The sequence below is a fragment of the Neomonachus schauinslandi genome, chromosome 6 (genome assembly GCF_002201575.2).
Source record: "Neomonachus schauinslandi chromosome 6, ASM220157v2, whole genome shotgun sequence".
NCBI classification, from domain to species: domain Eukaryota; kingdom Metazoa; phylum Chordata; class Mammalia; order Carnivora; family Phocidae; genus Neomonachus; species Neomonachus schauinslandi.
This window is the reverse complement of record NC_058408.1, coordinates 37,053,157-37,070,704: the sequence shown is the minus strand read 5'-3', so window position 1 is coordinate 37,070,704 and position 17,548 is coordinate 37,053,157. Positions and strand designations below refer to the sequence as shown.

The 17,548-nt window shown below is 37.6% G+C and overlaps 1 protein-coding gene across 4 annotated transcripts in view; it reads left to right on the top strand.

Moving 5' to 3' along the window:
• Positions 1 to 17,548, top strand: part of INTS7 (integrator complex subunit 7) — a 98,283-nt gene that overhangs the window by 47,547 nt on the left and 33,188 nt on the right. For all 4 annotated transcript variants that reach the window (XM_044916360.1, XM_044916363.1, XM_044916361.1 and 1 more), the window contains 6 exons: positions 2,400 to 2,517; positions 7,957 to 8,091; positions 10,901 to 10,998; positions 13,657 to 13,896; positions 15,701 to 15,838; positions 16,923 to 17,129. In XM_044916360.1, the coding sequence (XP_044772295.1) occupies positions 2,400 to 2,517; positions 7,957 to 8,091; positions 10,901 to 10,998; positions 13,657 to 13,896; positions 15,701 to 15,838; positions 16,923 to 17,129 (936 nt within the window). The remainder of the gene's footprint in view (positions 1 to 2,399; positions 2,518 to 7,956; positions 8,092 to 10,900; positions 10,999 to 13,656; positions 13,897 to 15,700; positions 15,839 to 16,922; positions 17,130 to 17,548) is intronic.

The following is a 17,548-nucleotide window of genomic DNA, read 5'->3' as shown; positions in this document are numbered from 1 at the left end:
GGCCAACTTTAATCTGGCCTAATATTCCCTGTTCAGCATTTCTCTGTCTTGGCCTTCGTCCCTTTTGGATATATCTCCTGTTAGGGCACAGATAAATACTCCATAATCTGGCCTAACCGCCACACTTCTTGTTTGCTTCATCTCCATCACTGTCTTCCCTTCCATTACCAGAAACCTACTTTGTCTTTCAAGGCCATTTCCATTCCTGCCATGATTATTTGTTCCTGCTGCAGTTTTTGTTATTAGCTAGGGTTTTCTTTCAGTTGAAAAAGTACACATGCACCTGATAAAAAATTCAGAGTTTAAGGTGCATAATGAGTGAAAACACGTCTGTCTTATAAGTCATCTCTTCTCTCAGCTCTCCCCTGCAGAGGTGGTCAGTGTTACTAGTTTCTTATGTATTCTTCTGAATTTTGTCATCCATATACAAGCATGTGTATGTCCTTTCTATTTTCTGTATGAAAATGAAAATACAGTTTATGCACGTTCTGAACCTTTTATCACTTCATAGTACATCTTGGGAGACATGTGGTATTAATACTTACATCTGCTTTCATTCTTTCACCAGTTATGTGATACTGCACATTAGAGTTGTTTCCAGTACTTTTACTGTTACTGTTTACACTGCTACATTGACTAGTTTGTTAAAAAAAAATAAAAGAGGATTTCTTGGGTCCAATAATACATACAATTAAAGTTTTTATATGTAATGCCAATTACCCGCTAATGAGGTTTACGCCATTTTACCTTTCTGCCGGTGGTGTGATAGCAACTGTTGGCCCACACAGCTTTCAGTACTGTGTCCTATTAAACTTCACTCTTGTCCGTTCTGGTGAAAAAAATCTCTTATTTTAAATGTTTCAAATTATGAGTGAAGTTTAGCATCTCATTTTTAAAAGGCATTTGTATAAATTTTATCTGTGAACTCATTTTTCTATTGTGTTGTTTGCCTATTTGCTAGTAAGAACTTTTTATGTACGAAGGTGATTGGGCCTTTATTGACCTTACATGATATGAACATTTTTCCCAGATTTGTCAAATATCTTTTTACTTTTTCTTTTCCTATATTAGCCCTTATTAGTACTTCTTACAGTTTTGGTTTTTATTTGCCATTAAAAAGAAACAAAGGTCTAGTTTTATTTTACCCAGATGGCTGGCCAGTTGTCCTTGAGCTGTTTATTGAAAAGTCCCTCTCATTTGAAATGCCATTAGCGTATATTAAATTCTGTGTATTTGAATCCATTTCTGGAACAAGTTTGCTCTCATTGATTTCTTTGTCCATGAGTAGAAAAAACTTCTTTGACTTCTGTAGGTTTATTATACATTTTATATTTGGTGGAGTTTGTTTTGTCCCTCATTATACTTCATCAGAATTTTTCTGGATATATTTTGATTTTGATTTTGATTTTTCCATATGATCTCTAGAAACAGATTATGTAAACCTTTCCACTCCCAAGATTGTGTTGACATTTTTATCTGGGACATAATAAATCTATTGTTTAACTCTTTCTGAAATTTTATTTTTGATTTTTTCCCTAGTCTTTAAGTTTTGCTATTTTCTGAAACTTTGTCTTTGTGGGAGAATGGGAATTAGTTTAATTTAGCGGGGCAGTTATTTGACCACTTATATGATATGTCCTAAGAGTTGAGGTGCAGGATAAGGCAAGAGTCATTGTAGTACGAGCACTTACCCATAGTTGACATTACTGAAAGAAACACGAGCATCTTGTTTATGGTCTTCAGACCACATTAGTCAGGAGTAGAGTGGATGATCCGAAATGGAGGAGGATAGACAGTGCATTCACTTACATACAAGATAGACTGCCATGCTCTGTAATTTTTAAAAATATAGATATATGAACTAATACTCATATCTCTCCATGAAGTGAAGTACAGTGGAGGTTCTGCTTGTGTGGATTGAATAATACTTAATTTCCAGTGAGCTTAATAAAAAATCAGTCATGCTGACCTTTTTTTTTTTTTTTAAATAGACTTTATTCTTCGGAACAGGTGTAGATTTACAGAAAAATGGAAAAGATGGTACAGAGGGTTGCCACACACCCCACACCCAGTTTCCCCTGTCATTGGTCTTTGGCATTAGTGCAGCACATTTGTTAAAATTAATAAACCAATGTTGATACATCATTATTATTAACCAAAGTTCACTCTTTGTTCTGGTTGCTTTAGTTTTGCTTAGGGTCCTTTTTCGGTTCCAGGGTCCCATCTAGGAAACTGCATTCGATTTCACCAATGTGTCTCCTGATGTTCCTCTTGGCTGTGGCAGTTTGAGTGAAGTTTTTTGTCGTAGATAGAATTTTTCTAAAAGCTAGAACATTTAAAACAAGTGGACAGTTTTAAGGTATTTCAACTTCTGTGTTCCCTTTTCTTCTGTATTCCAGGCACTCTGTGAATGTGCCCTCCAGACTCCTTATGACAGCCTGAAACTCGGGATGCTGTCTGTCCTTTCCACACTGTCAGGGACCATTGCCATCAAACATTACTTCAGCATAGCTTCAGGTAAGGAGAAGAAGGGAGAGGACATATGGAGAATGTGCTAGTCCCTTTTCTCATGTTGATGGTTCAGGTTGTTTCTTCTGTAAAGCCGTAGAATCCAGAACAGTTTCAGTCTTGTACTCTGTTATATGCCAGTGACTTATCTGAAAATGATTTCTTCACTAATGCCTGTGGTCATAATATTTTGCATCCTTCATCATAATTCAAGGGTATTGTTTTTTCTAGATTTGCCCTATTTTGAATTATACGTACGTGAAAGAATATTTTTGAGGATACTTAACATAGCTCGTTTGCTTTTGTATGTCTCTGAGTCAAAGTGCCCTTTGGATTTAAGTACATTTCAAAGGCCAGATGGTGGTGAATTTTAAAAGCAAATGTCATGTGTCTGCTTTTAGGTATATGTTATCTCTCTGGAAAATGATTAAAAGAAAACTTTACCCCAGTTCAATAACGCTTTCCTAGTTGCCTATTGCAGATGGTTTAACTTCAAAATGCCTTAATTAATGCCCGGTGAGGAGCTTGCTTACCTAACAGACACGGCTAAAGTGTTTTGTTTTGTTTTAATGCAGGTTTTGTGGGATCTGTATTGCTTCCTATTTTAGTCCATTAATTTGAATTGAAGTAGCTAAGAATTACAATGACCCTTTGTCCTTTTTATGGCTTCACAGCCTGTGAACTTAACTGGGTAGAGGGAATTCCCTGCCATATATATAAGGCTTGATAGGAAGATAAAAATACCTGGCACTCTGTTTGCCAGGCCTCCTTGCCAGCTAGGGCGCACACATGTGGCCTGGACTCAGGGCTCATGTCATACCACAGGCTGAATTGGGAGCCAGTAACGATAAGAAGTAGGGAAGTGGGAGAACCCGGTCTAGCGCTACAGCAGTGACCGCGGCCGCACCGTTCCCGGGGTCTGCCCTAGCAGCGGGCATTTGCTCTGTCATGGTGCCTCTGGCAGCAGTATAAGCCATGACATCGAGGTGGTAATACCTTCACTGAACTAATTCTGTGCGTGGTTCGGGCTGTGATCTTGGTTGGTCGCTAGGCTGGCCTTTTTCCTGTCCATTTTCTGAACTTAGTTTTCTAGGCTTTCCAGTAATTCTGTGAGGTATTTCTATGTCAGTTATCTACTGCTTTGCAATAAGTCACCTCAAAACTTAGTGGCTTAAGGGACATGTAGGTGGCTCAGTCGGTTAAGCGTCTGCCTTCAGCTAAGGTCATGGTCCCAGGGTCCTGGGATCGAGTCCTGCATCGGGCTCCTTGCTCAGCGGGAGCCTGCTTCTCCCTCTGCCTGCCACTCCCCCTGCTTGTGTTCTCTCTCTCTGACAAATAAATAAATAAAATACTTTAAAAAAACCCAAAAAACTTAGTGGCTTAAAACCATCACCATTGTATTTGCTCTGATTCTGCATATCAGCAATTTTGACTGACCTCAGCTGGGTGCTTTTCCCAATCTCACGTGGGCTTTTACTCTTAAGACTGCAGTCATCTCGGGGTGCCTGGGTGGCTCAGTCATTAAGCGTCTGCCTTCTGCTCAGGTCATGATCCCAGGGTTCTGGGATCGAGCCCCGCATCGGGCTCCCTGCTCCGCGGGAGGCCTGCTTCTCCCTCTCCCACTCCCCCTGCTTGTGTTCCCTCTCTCACTATCTCTCTCTCTCTGTTAAATAAATAAATAAAATCTTTAAAAAAGGAAAAAAAAAAAGACTGCAGTCATCTCGAACCTTGACCATTCTGGATGGTCTAAGGAGGCCTCATTCACCAACTGGAGGTTGAAAGGCTTTCAGCGGAGCAGCTTGGTTCTCCTCCATGTGCCTCAGCAGGCTAGCTTAGCCTTGTTTACATCATGATCTCAGGGTTCTAGCAGGAGCCAAAGAAGGAAGCCACCAGCACATAAGCTCTTCTTAGTCTTTTGCTTGCGTGTTTTTTAATGTCTCAATAGCCAGAGCAAGTGACACGGCCAAGCCCGGATAAGTGGGGAAATAAACACCTCTTGAGGCAAGGAATTAGAAAATTGCATTGCAAAGGGGCATGCCAACAAGGGACGGGATATATTATCACAGCCCTTTTTATCAATAATCTATCATATACCCATTGTACTTTTGAGAAATTCTTTTCCTGCATAAATCAGCCAGTCTCAGTTTCTCAGCTTATAGTTAATATCTTTGACTGACATCCTACTTTAAAAGAGCTGCAAGAGTATTCATTGTATCTTATAATTTGTAAGTGTCTTCCCACAGAAGGTCTCATTGCTTCTGTACAAGTAGCCTTTCAAGCAAGGCACATAGAAAGGAGTTTATAAGTATTAAAATTGAGGCTTACAAAGTTTCGATGATTTGTCCAAAATCACATACTTAATGACATGCCTTAGTCTAGGCCTGAACCCAAAAGTTCTGATCCAGTGTTCATTTTTATACTAAACGGGCCTAGAAGCAGAATGACTTTCTTTTTCTTTATTTTTTAATTCCAAAGTCATTTGTAAGCCTCTGTCAGAATATTCAAGCAATTCTCAAGCTTCGTCCTTTTATTGAATTTTAAATTTTATTAAATTGCAGTTTGTATATGGAATTAAGCAAAAGGCTTAAATAACCAGACTAGGTAATGTTCACAAGAAATTAAAGTCAAGGATTTTCCAAAATTAGGTTATTTCCATAGGCAATAGTGAATGTTTAAGTATATTTTCATTGATTAGATTTTTTCAATATAAGCAGGATCGTTTGTAAAACAAACTTAAATTTAGTGTCTAAATGATCACTAGCAAATGGCTCTTAAGCATATAAGATGTTCAGTATCACACATACCTAAGAAAAATGCCAAATAAAACAGCACTGAAATACTTTACCAATCCATCAGATTGGCAAAGATTCAGAAGTTTGATAACATGCTGTGTTGACAGTGGTGTGGGTGAACAGCCACTCATTCATTGCTGGTGGGGTTGTGAATTATTAAATGTCTGCATAGGTGATTTGGAAATATCCATCAAAATTACAAATGACCCAGAAATTCCACTTCTAGGAATTGAACCTACTAATATATTCACACATTTGAGAAATGACAGATCTATAAGGTTATTCATAGCATCATAGTATGTAATAGCGAAACATTGTCCGTCAGCAGGGATGTAGTAGCATAAAAAAAATCCATCAATAGGGATCTCATTAAAGAAATTATGATACACAACTGCAGTAGAAGTCAGTGTAATTTATTAAAGAGAATATATGGCATGGAATAATCTACATGATATGTTTAAAAGGCAATAAAGAAAGATGTAAAACTGTGGAAAAAGGAAGAAAAATAGAGAAATGTATGTGCTTGCAAATGTATAGCCTCTGGAATGATACACAATGATAACATGGGGTGCAGGAGGAATACTCTTCATTCACTGACTTTCTAGCTTTTTCTACTATTTGTTGAACCTTTTAAACCAGGTGAATTTATCTGAGTAAATAATTTTTAAATAAATAAAAAATTAAATTAAAAATAGTTTTGTCCCTAAAACTGTAAACATAGAAAAATGCTGCAAAATATATTTTAAAGGCAGAATATTGGCTATTATCTACTTATTGTGATTATGTGTGACTTTTTAGATTTTGATTTTTTTCCAGGTTTTCTATGATGAGTCTTCATAGAAAAAAGGAAAAATGCAAGTTGCAAAACATGTTTGTAAATCTATTAATGAGTCTGTATTGTCCAAATCATATGGGCAAGACAAAGAACGGAGGAAATACAAGTTCCGTAGTCTTGAAAAAACTTTTCTAATATTTTGCCTATTTTTTTTTTTTTAAGATTTTTTATTTATTTACTTGACCAGAGAGAGAGACAGCTAGAGAGGGAACACAAGCAGGGGGAGCGGGAGAGGGAGAGGCAGGCTCCTGGCTGAGCAGGGAGCCTGATGCGGGGCTCTATCCCAGGACCCTGGGATCATGACCTGAACGGAAGGCAGACACTTAACGACTGAGCCACCCACACGCCCCTATTTTGCCTATTTTAAAAACACTGAGGGTTTACCTGAGCTAGTACTTTTATGTTAAACTGGAAAACACATGTCCCCCACTGCCTGGGATGGTCTTGGTTTATGCCTGTTGTAATTAGGAATCGTGTCCCCTTCAACCTCAAAAAAATATGATCATCTTTGGTGTGAGAGGCAAGGTTGAAATTGATGGAAATCCTGGAAAAATAAGCAAGAATGGAAAAGGAAGGCAGGAACAAGAGACTCTGTTAAAAAGCTGAAAAGCTTTAATCTCCTGATTCTTGTTAAAGTTCATTCACTTATACCTGAGAGTTTCTCTACTATAAATAAAAATAGTCACAACGTAAACCTTACATTACAGAATTTCAAGTGTGAATTTTAAAAGTTGCTGCAGGGACATCTGGGTGGCTCAGTCAGTCGGTTAAGCGGCTGCCTTCTGCTCAGGTCATGATCCCAGGGTCCTGAGATCAAGTCCCTCATTTAAAATCTTAGTTATGCCCTACCCCTAACCCTGCGCTTCAGTTTCTTTTGTAAAAATAGGGCATTGAATCATGTGATTCCAGAATCCTTCCCAGTTCTAAAATCATGAATTCTGGGGGCGCCTGGGTGGCTCAGGCAGTTAAGCATCTGCCTTCAGTTCAGATCATGATCCCGGAATCCCGGGATCAAGCCCCGCATCGGGCTCCCTGCTCAGCGGAGAGCCTGCTTCTCCCTCTGCCCCTTACCCTGTTCATGCTCTCTCTTTCGCTCTCTCTCTCAAATAAATAAATAAAATCTTTAAAAAAAAAAAAAAAATAGGACGCCTGGGTGGCTCAGTTGGTTAAGCAACTGCCTTTGGCTCAGGTCATGATCCTGGAGTCCCGGGATCGAGTCCCGCATCGGGCTCCCTGCTCGGCAGGGAGTCTGCTTCTCCCTCTGACCCTCCCCACTCTCATGTGCTCTCTCTCATTCTCTCTCTCAAATAAATAAATAAAAATATTTTTTAAAAAATAAAGAAATTAATTAATTAAAAAAAATAAAAATAAATAAAACCATGAATTCTGTGTAAAGCTTTTGCAGTATAACTATCTGCCAGCCATTGAGGTGGGAAAAGCAAACTTAAAATTTTTGTTTCTCTTTTTCTTTCCTCTCATGAAGGTAAAGTTTATCTGATAAGAGGCCTAAAATTGACTTCCATTTTAATGAGAATCCATTTGCACTCCCAAGATACAGTCTTTAGTTGTTTTGGCTTTGCTGTGTTCCTTAGTCAATTTTTATTAATATTTTTGTGGCAAAGTCCTATATTATTTTAGATCCCAATCATTATAAACTATTAGGACATACCTATTCTAAGTTCCTTGACAGGAGAGACAGGAATGACGGTTTATGTTGATGATGACTCGAGTATAAGTAGATGGAACAATGAACCTATATGTTGAACTGCTTTTGAACTTTATAAGTGGACTAAGTCTGCTACTTTTCTCTTTTTTTTTTAGGAAATGTGGGTTCTTCCCCTAGATCCTCTGACTTGGTCAGATTAGCCCAAGAGTGCTGTTACCATAACAACAGGGGCATTGCAGCTCATGGAGTACGAGTCCTAACTAATATAACAGTCTCTTGTCAAGAAAAAGGTAAGTTTGATCAGGACTGATACTATGTATAAACTTTCAGATTGAAGTTTGGGTGGAATTGTGTGTGTGTGTGTGTGTGTTTAATCTCTTCTTTTTAGCATATATGCTTTTATCTATCGGTTGCCTCTAAAGTCTACTTAGAGCAGGTTTTTTCAAAACTACTTAATCCTATGAAAAATAAAAACATATGTATGAGGACCTTGGGATTGGGATTATGAAACTGAAAGGTTTCATAGAGCATTGCACATTTCCTCCCAGTGCTTCACTTTGCATGCATGGTGCTGTGGATACGGATCACTTTGGACTGCCTTGTGGTATGACAGTTTGTTCGCATGTACAAAACCCTGGAAAATTGAGGAAGAAAATACCTTAAGTTATCAAGGGGCTTAAGTAACAAATAGATTCACCTAGGGGCAAATGAATTAAGAGAGTAATATGAATTAAATTTGCCTAGAATTTGTCTCTAGGTATTGAAAGCATTAAGCTCATTTGTATAATTTAGGATGTGAGTAGAAAATATGCTTATATTTTATTTTATTCCTAATATTTTTTACCTAAAGACTTGAATAAGTTCAAGCTGGTATTCAAAACAGAAATGTATTTTGGTTTTTTGTTTTTTAGGATGTGAATAGAAAACAATGCTTATATTTTATTGTATTCCTAATATTTTTGACCTAAAGGCTTGCATAAGTTAAAGCTGGTGTTCAAAAACAGAAATGTACTTTGGATGTTTCTTCTGTTTCGGTGTTTATTTTGCTCTTCATTAAGGATCGTAAGTGGGGATCTTACCACACTAGACGTCAGCACTGCTCATTCCTAGTACCTATTTTTTTCTAGCACCCTGACCTTCGCTAGACTTAACACTGTCAAGCCCTACACTAACTCAGGTGACATTCCTTTAAAATTCTTCTTTAAATGCTGATTCTTATTTAAATAATTAGTCCTGTTTTATTTTTGATATAGTAATGAGTATTTTCTACCATGTAACAGAAAACTGTATGTTCTCAAACTTCATATATATTAACCTTAATATGGTTAACAATATATTCAGAATTCTCTAGAACTTCTAGAGAAATTCGAGCCCTAAGGTAGTAGAAAGATGCTATAGTACTGCTATTACATGAGACACCTTAAGGGGTTTGTTCTTTGTGGTCTGACTTAAAATATTAATAAGGTTATGTGGGGTTTTCATTACTTCCTAAAAGGGTTTCAATTTTCATTAGAAAGTTACATTGTAGGTGAAAATGGACAAGCATAATTTATGCCTAGTTAGGAAGATTAAAAATTTATATCTAGTGAGGAAGATTTATGTCTGGTTAGGAAGATTTATGCCTGGTTAGGAAGGTAGTACATGGTTTGCTGTTCCTAGTAGTTTCCTCAGCTAAGCTGGTGACACTGTTTTCAGCTATGCTTTATTTATACCTTTGTGGCTGTAGCTCTTGATTGAACATAGGTATACATACCTTTTTTTTAAAATATTAGTTTCAGGTGTAGGACATAATGATTTGATATTTGTATATATTGTGAAATGATTACCACAGTCTAGTTAACATCAGTCACCATACATAGTTATAAATTTTTTTTCTGTGATGAAAACTTTTAAGATCTACTCTCTTACCTTTCAAATATGAAATACAGTATTATTAACTATACTCGCCATGCTATACTCATTTTATAACTGGAAGCTTGCACCTTTCAAACCCCTTCTCTCATTCTGTCCACCATCTGTCTCTGGCAATCACCAATCTGTTCTCTGTACCCATGAGCTCAGTTTTTCTTCACTTGTTTGTTTTAGATTCCACATGTAAGTGACATCATATGGTATTTGTCTTTTTCTATCTGACTTACTTCACTTAACATAATGCCTTCAAGATCAATCCATGTTGTCTCAAATGGCAGGTTTTCCTTCTTTTTATGGCTGAATAATAATCCATTGTGTATCAGTACCATTCTTTATCCATTCACCCACTGGTGGACTCAGGTTGTTTCCATATCTTGGCTATGGTAAATAATGCTGTAATGACATGGGGGTGCATATGTCTTTTTGAGTTAGTATATTCATTTTCTTTGGGTAAATACCCAGAAGTGGAATTGCTGGAGCATATGGTAGTTCTATTTTTAGGTTTCTGAGGAACCTCCACACTGTCTTCCATAGCAGCTGCATCAGTTTGCATCCCCACCAGCAGTGCACAGGGTTCCCTTTTCTCCACGTCCTTGCCAGCTTGTTACTTCTTGTCTTTTTGATAATAGCCATTCTAACAGGTATGAGATGAGATCTCATGGTTGTTTTTGAGTTGCATTTCCCAGATGATTGGTGGTGTTGAGCATCTTTTCATGTACCTATTGGCCATCTGGATATCTTCTTCAGAAAAATTTCTCTTCAGGTCCTCTGCTCAGTTTTTAATTGGATGGTTTGTTTTTTGCTATTAAGTCATATGAGTTCTTTATATATTTTGGGTATTAACCCCTTACCAGAAACATAATTTGCAAATATTTTCTCCCATTTTCATCTTGTTGATGGTTTCCTTTGCTGTGCAGAAGCCTTTTAGTTTGATGTAATGTATATATTTTTAGAATCGTCAGTATAGTAGTGGAAAAAAAGAAGTCTGAAGATAGCCTTTACATTTCAGAAGTAATGGCACGTGTACTTTTTCAGGAAGGTTAACTTTACACATAACAGTGTTTCTTATATCTTCGACTCCTTAATGGTTTTTTTCTTCTAAGTGTGTGTGTGTGTGTGTGTGTGTGTGTGTGTGTGTATGTAATCTTCTCTACTTGACCACTGTAAAACTTAGTGTTTTTCCTCTAGACCTTTCAGCACTGGAACAGGATGCTGTCTTTGGCCTGGAATCCCTTCTGGTACTTTGTAGTCAAGATGATAGTCCAGGTGCTCAAGCCACTTTAAAGGTGAAAATATCACTTATCTTAATATAATGCCTGTTTTTATTGCCTAAACTAGGGATTGGCAATCTCTCTATAAAGGACCAAATAGTAAATATTTTAAGTTTTGTAGGCTATATACTCTTTGTCACAACTACTCAGTTTTGCAGTGGTAGGATGAAGCAGCCATCAGCAGTGTGTGAAAGGGAACAGATAGGCAGCGTGGTGGTTTGGCAATAAAGCTTTATTTATAAAGCCAGGCCAGAGTTGGCCAAAGGGCAGTGGTTTGTCAACTCCAGTTCAAACAAACATTTGCCCTTGATCTTCACTTTCAAAACTATCATGTTGACCATTGTTATTCCAAAGGATAGACAAAGTAAAAATCTGAGCTTTGGCTTATTTTGCCATCAGTTGAGAGTGTTTATTAAGTTGTAGTAAATACATATGAAGGTCCTAGATTTTGCCATCAGTTGACAGTGTTTATTAAGTTGTAGTAAATACATATGAAGGTCCTAGACAATATAAAGCAAAGGGAAATAGGCAGAGCTCCTGCACTTTAGGAAGTTTATAATCTGAGGTGACACTGGTAAGAGATATTTAAGGTTTATTATTATATTTTTATTATATTTAAGATACTAGAGATATTTAAGACTTTCAAAATGTGAAATGAGACTACTCTTACTGGAGTGAAATATGAAATATAATTTGTGATGGTAAAAATTAAGAAAAGTGGGATTAATAGAAGTAGAAAGCTACTAGGTAGACATTGGAGATTATAAGAACGATAGCTTGGAAGGTGGGATTTGAAGGAAGTCATTACTTAGTTTAGCATATTAAGGAAAGGTTTGATGTCATAGTGATGAACAGTAAAGATATTAATACCATTAAATAAAAGCTGGTAAGAGGTGGGAAGGGAAGTAGGCAACATGTGTTTGGCAAGTGATTCATCCCCGGAATCCCTTTGGAACCACAATAAATTTATTTAAAAGTTTAAAAAAGAGAAAGAGAGAAAGAAAACAAACCAAATCCTTTTCCCACCAATTGTAGGTATCAATAAAATACTGGACTCAACACAGTGGGACATATATAGATGATCACAAAGGTCCCTGTGTTAGAGGAGTTCCCCATCTAGAGAATACTGACATTTATCTAAGGGACTAGAATAGCAAGCAGAACACACTAAGTTCCTTGGTGTAGTACAAACAGAAGTGCAATTCTAATGAGAGGACAGAGTTGGGAGTGATGCCTTTCACCTAAGGATGTTAGCAAAGACTTGCACAAGAAGATGTCATGTGAGTTAAGCCTTGAAAGATGGCGTAGAATTTCAACACTGAGGAAAGATCATTTGAACCCAAGGGCCTACTGCTACTAAAGGCATGAAAACAGAAATGTACTTGTTGTGTTGGAAGAATGGTGAATAACCCACTGTGGCTAGATGATATAATATATAAGATTGGAAAAATTGTTTGCAGCTCTGTCATGGAGTATAATCAAATATCATGCCAAGGAACTTTTTCTTGTTTCTATAGGTAGTGAGGAGATACTAAAGTTTTAAAGTAATGGACATGCTGTGACCTTCTTTGTAATTATTGTTATTTAAGTGTATCTATTATGTGCCCAACTTTGTTGACAACTTGTATATACATTTCTTTCCTTCTTTACAAAAACCCATCCAGTGAAATTTTCCCCCTTTAATACTCATGAGGAAATTAAGATTCAGAAAGATAAAATAACTTGTTGAAAGATACCTAGCTAATCAAGGGCAAGCTGATCTTCAAATCTGGATCTGTCAGATTCTGAAGACATCATTGTGTCTTCCTAACTCATACTGAAAGCTACATGGCTCTAGTGTGAAGGATGGGTTAATGGGCCCATCTTTTTAAGAGACTGGGATTAGGGAGAGATTTATGTTGTGGTAGAGAGAATGCAAAGCAGGTAGATATTGAAGATTGGACAAAAGTGGAAATGATGAGATGTAGCAATCAGTTGGCTATGTAGAAGTGAGAGGACTTCTGGTTTCTGGTTCTGGTGGCTGGGATATTAGTTGATGCCATTAACTGGCCTGCATAGACGTTCTAAAGCCAATTGGTTTTTTGGATTTCAGGTGAGAAGTGAGAGAGAAAATTAGGAGTTTCTTCCCCACTTTTGTGTGCTTAAGAGCCACCTAGGACACCTTTTTTGAAATTCAAACTATCAGTAACCCAAATACTAAAAAAAAAAATTAATCCATTAAGTTTGGAATAGGTAGGGTCTGGGAATCTATATTTTTATGAGCATCCTGGGTGATGCTGGAATAGGTAAGTTTACAAACCATACTTTAGAAGCAATTTTTGAAAAGCAGTGAAAGTGCAGTATGGTGAGATCCCATTTGGCATGAATTTTGCCTCTTCAGCATTGTGATTTTTCTCTTCAAGTCTTTTTTTTTTTAATAGTCTTAGATTGAAATGAGTGGTTAATATACAGTCCTGACTTATTTTCATTTTAAACATGGCACATTTGTAGATCTTAATAAGATTCAGTACACGGTGTGTTTCTTATGAAGGAAAATGTTATGCCTACGAAAAGACCTTTTCCTTGATTTTTCCTATTCCTTGATTTTTCCTAATAACTGTACTGAGTTCTTTCTTTAAAGCTTCAGTTAATACCTTCACAGTATAACTGGTCCATTTTCTATTCAATGTGCAGATTGCTCTAAATTGTATGGTGAAGTTGGCCAAGGGCAGGCCTCACCTTAGCCAGTCAGTGGTTGAGACCTTGTTGACCCAGCTGCACAGTGCTCAGGATGCTGCGCGGATCCTGATGTGCCATTGCCTGGCGGCCATTGCCATGCAGCTGCCAGTGCTGGGCGATGGCATGCTTGGGGACCTCATGGAGCTCTACAAGGTGATCGGACGATCAGCCACAGACAAACAACAAGAACTTCTGGTAAAGAGCCGCCTTTGAACCTACTGGGGATGAATAGATCTGGTCTAGTGGGAATTACTTTAGGAAGTCAATGTTACTGTTTGACTTTACTCAAAAAGATTAAAGTAATTGGGGCACCTGGGTGGCGCAGTCGGTTAAGCATCCAACTCTTGATTTTGGCTCAGGTGATGAGCTCAGGGTCATGAGATCACGCCCTGTGTCAGGCGCCATGCTCATTGCCCAGTCTGAGATTCTCTGCTTCTCCCTCTGCCCCTCGCCCTGCTCACTCTCTCTCTCAAATAAACAAATAAATCTTTTTTTAAAAAAGATTAAAGTAATTATGTAAGATCAAGAGTATGCTGAAGTCAGAATAGAATTGGAACCATGAGCTTTCGACTATTTCCACTTTTGATTTACAAAGCTCTGTTTAGTTCAGATCTAAAACTGCCTTCTTCCTAAGCCCTGTCAAATCAGTTTAGTGTAGCAAAGCCTTAGTCTGATATTTTTATTTTATTACAAAGTGAAAATAAAATGTTTTCCTACTTATACAAAGCAAATAATGAACTAAAAACCCTGTTGTAAACTTTCAAAAATGTAAGTTAAAGACCTGATGATTAACAGTGACCATAAATTAGCCCAAATTGCTTTTTTCCAATTCAGGACCTCTTTACCTGTTTAGAATCCAGTTTAGATTTCAGTATAGTCCTGGGGTTGAGAAAGGTGTGTGCTTAGAAACAGAAGGCACAGAAGCTATATAATAATGTTTAGTTGAAAGTTCTCCAGGGCTAAGAGTAGGCTTCATTCTAAATAAGCATAAATGCGGTGTAAGCCTTATTGTGGTCATCCCAATTTAGGGCTTCCTTTCCCAAAAAGGAAACGAGATTTCTTACTCAAGCCCATTTTACATTTTATCCTCCAGGGGGCGTTGTGTAAAAGATTGCCCCCATCTCATTCCTATCAGGAAAGGTTACCCTGATGACCAAGTGGCAGTGGTCATGGGAATAACATCATGCAGTTTTCACAATATATACAGACCTTTGTATGTATCAGCCTCAGAATACTAATAAGCAGATTTTTTTTGTTTATTTTTATTGAAGTGTCATTTTATTGAAGTTTATTTTTTATTGAAACGGCATTTCCGGAAACTAATGTTCTTTATCCCATTTTTGTTAGTACTGTTATGAGGCAGTTTTAAATTACGAAACATAGTATTCAAAAAACATAAGGAATAATATGAAAACATTTGCATCCATCATCTAGCTTAAGGGAAAAATATTCCCAGTCTAGTTGAATTGTACCTCCCTGTGTACCTCCCTTACCATATCTTCTTCCTTCTCCCAGAGGTTACCACTATCCTGAATTTGATGTTCATCATTCCCATGCATGTTATACATTTACTACCTTAGAATATATCTTAAGTAATAAGCAGTATTATTTTGCATATCTTTAACTTTATATAAATGTTATCTTGCTACATGAAATCATTTGCATGTTGTCTGTCTCTGCCTATTTTGTGTGAATCATCTATACAGATAAGTGTATCTCTAGTTTACCCATTTCTCTACTAAATAATATTTTATTGTGTGATTATATCATAATTTACCTACCCATATTTATGGGCATTGTTTCGGATTATTTGCTATTGTAAACAATGCTCTGAGCAATGGAATAAATTGCTTAATGACTTCAAAGTGGAAAATTAATAAATGTCAAAGGAAAACAAATTTGATGGGCTCTAGCTTTGTCCCTTTTGGGTAAAGTCATCTGTGATATTGGATAAAATTACATGTTTTCCTTATTTCTCTTACTTCTTGCTCAATGTTAGGTGAGTTTGGCCACTGTGATTTTTGTGGCCAGTCAGAAAGCACTATCTGCTGAAGTAAAGGCAGTAATTAAACAGCAGCTTGAAAGTGTCTCCAATGGATGGACTGTGTACCGAATTGCCAGACAGGCATCCAGAATGGTATGTATTATCCTTTTCTAGGACCCAGGTTGGCAAAAACAGCAAAGCTTAGATTGTGTGATTCTGACTTCTAGTCAAAACTGAAAATAAATATGGAAGTACGTTTTAGTCATGGGATTGAAAGTTTTTAACTTTTCTCATTTCAGAATGGTATGTATGTTGTTACGGGGCAAGTTCCACAGGAATTCGAAAAATATGAGCTCTTTCTGGCCGAAGGTTATTAGTGGCACTTCATTTTTCCCTATACTCTCATATCCACAGTCGCCTCCCACCCACCATTTCTGTCCTCCATTATCATTACCCCACATCTTTCTTCCCTCTCTCTCCCCAACCTTGTCATTCTTACATGGAGAGGGAGGCAAGTTTTGGTATGCTGTTCCCTTCTCAGTCATATGGAAAGCCTGCCAATTTTTATTTTGTTGGAGAGGAAATATAGAGCTTGGGTAGTATAGAAATCCTTTGGATACAAGTCCAGAGAGCAAAATTTGAGAAGCATTATTCTAGGTATTGTAATGCATGTTCTCATCTTACCGCGTTTCTCAAATAGAGGAGGAGCTCTATTGGTAGGACAATTCTTTGCTATACCCAACACCCCCAGGCATCCAGGTGCTGTAGGATATTGAGCATCCCTGGCCCCCAGGCATTCAGTGGCACTCACATTCCCCCCAACAGCTCCCCTCCCCCAGTCATTTCCAGAGGCAGGTGCAGTGCTTCTGATAATCACTTCAGGGAACTTGCTGGAGTCTCCTGCCTGTCCCCGCCCCACTAAATAGCTCATACAGAATGACATACACTCAGTGTTTACACTTTCTATAGTTTGAACTAAAATTCTAGACTTGAGTTATGGTTAACTCCATTTATTTTCTCTTTGGAACTGTTTTAGAAAAGAACTAAAGGTGTTTGTTACGTAAAAGCAGCTCAGCATCTTTTCTCTGAAGAAATACTTAGACCGAGTCTTAAAGAATTATATAATGTGAGGAATGGTTGTTAAAACTTATCCAAGGGTTTTGAGTTTGTCTTTCAGCTGCCTCTCAGCTAATTCAAGTGTGAGAACCTCATCATGTGCCCACCCCCGCTTTTTCAGGGTAACCATGACATGGCCAGAGAGCTTTATCAGAGTTTGCTGACTCAGGTTGCTTCAGAACATTTCTACTTCTGGCTAAATAGTCTGAAGGAGTTCTCACATGCAGAACAGTGCCTCACCGGGTTGCAGGAGGAGAACTATAGTTCAGCACTTTCTTGCATTGCTGAGTCTTTAAAATTCTACCACAAAGGGATTGCTTCCTTAACAGTAAGTCCTCTTGACTCTCCTTTGGTGATGATGACTTGTATGAGAATGGTCTCAATTTTCTTTGTGGGTTTTTCTGTTTGAAGTACCTTGAAAAATCTGGTGATAAATACATTTAACAATATTAAATAATAGGACATGGTAGTAAATCCTTAACCCTTTCCCCACTTTTTCATATTCATAAATTGATGGAAGTTTATCATTTTGTTTTTATCAAGTACCAGGTACCACATATGAGGTGGATTACTGAATCCATGCAGAAAGAATAAGTAGGAGATAGGATCTTCCCTTTCCAGACTCCTGTTCATAAGAGGTATTGGGTCAGAACCAACCATCAAATGTAAACCCCGCCACAACCCATTTCATGCCTGGCAGCTACTCACTAAGAAGCTAAAGTTTCTTGCTTTGTAGATAAAGAAGAA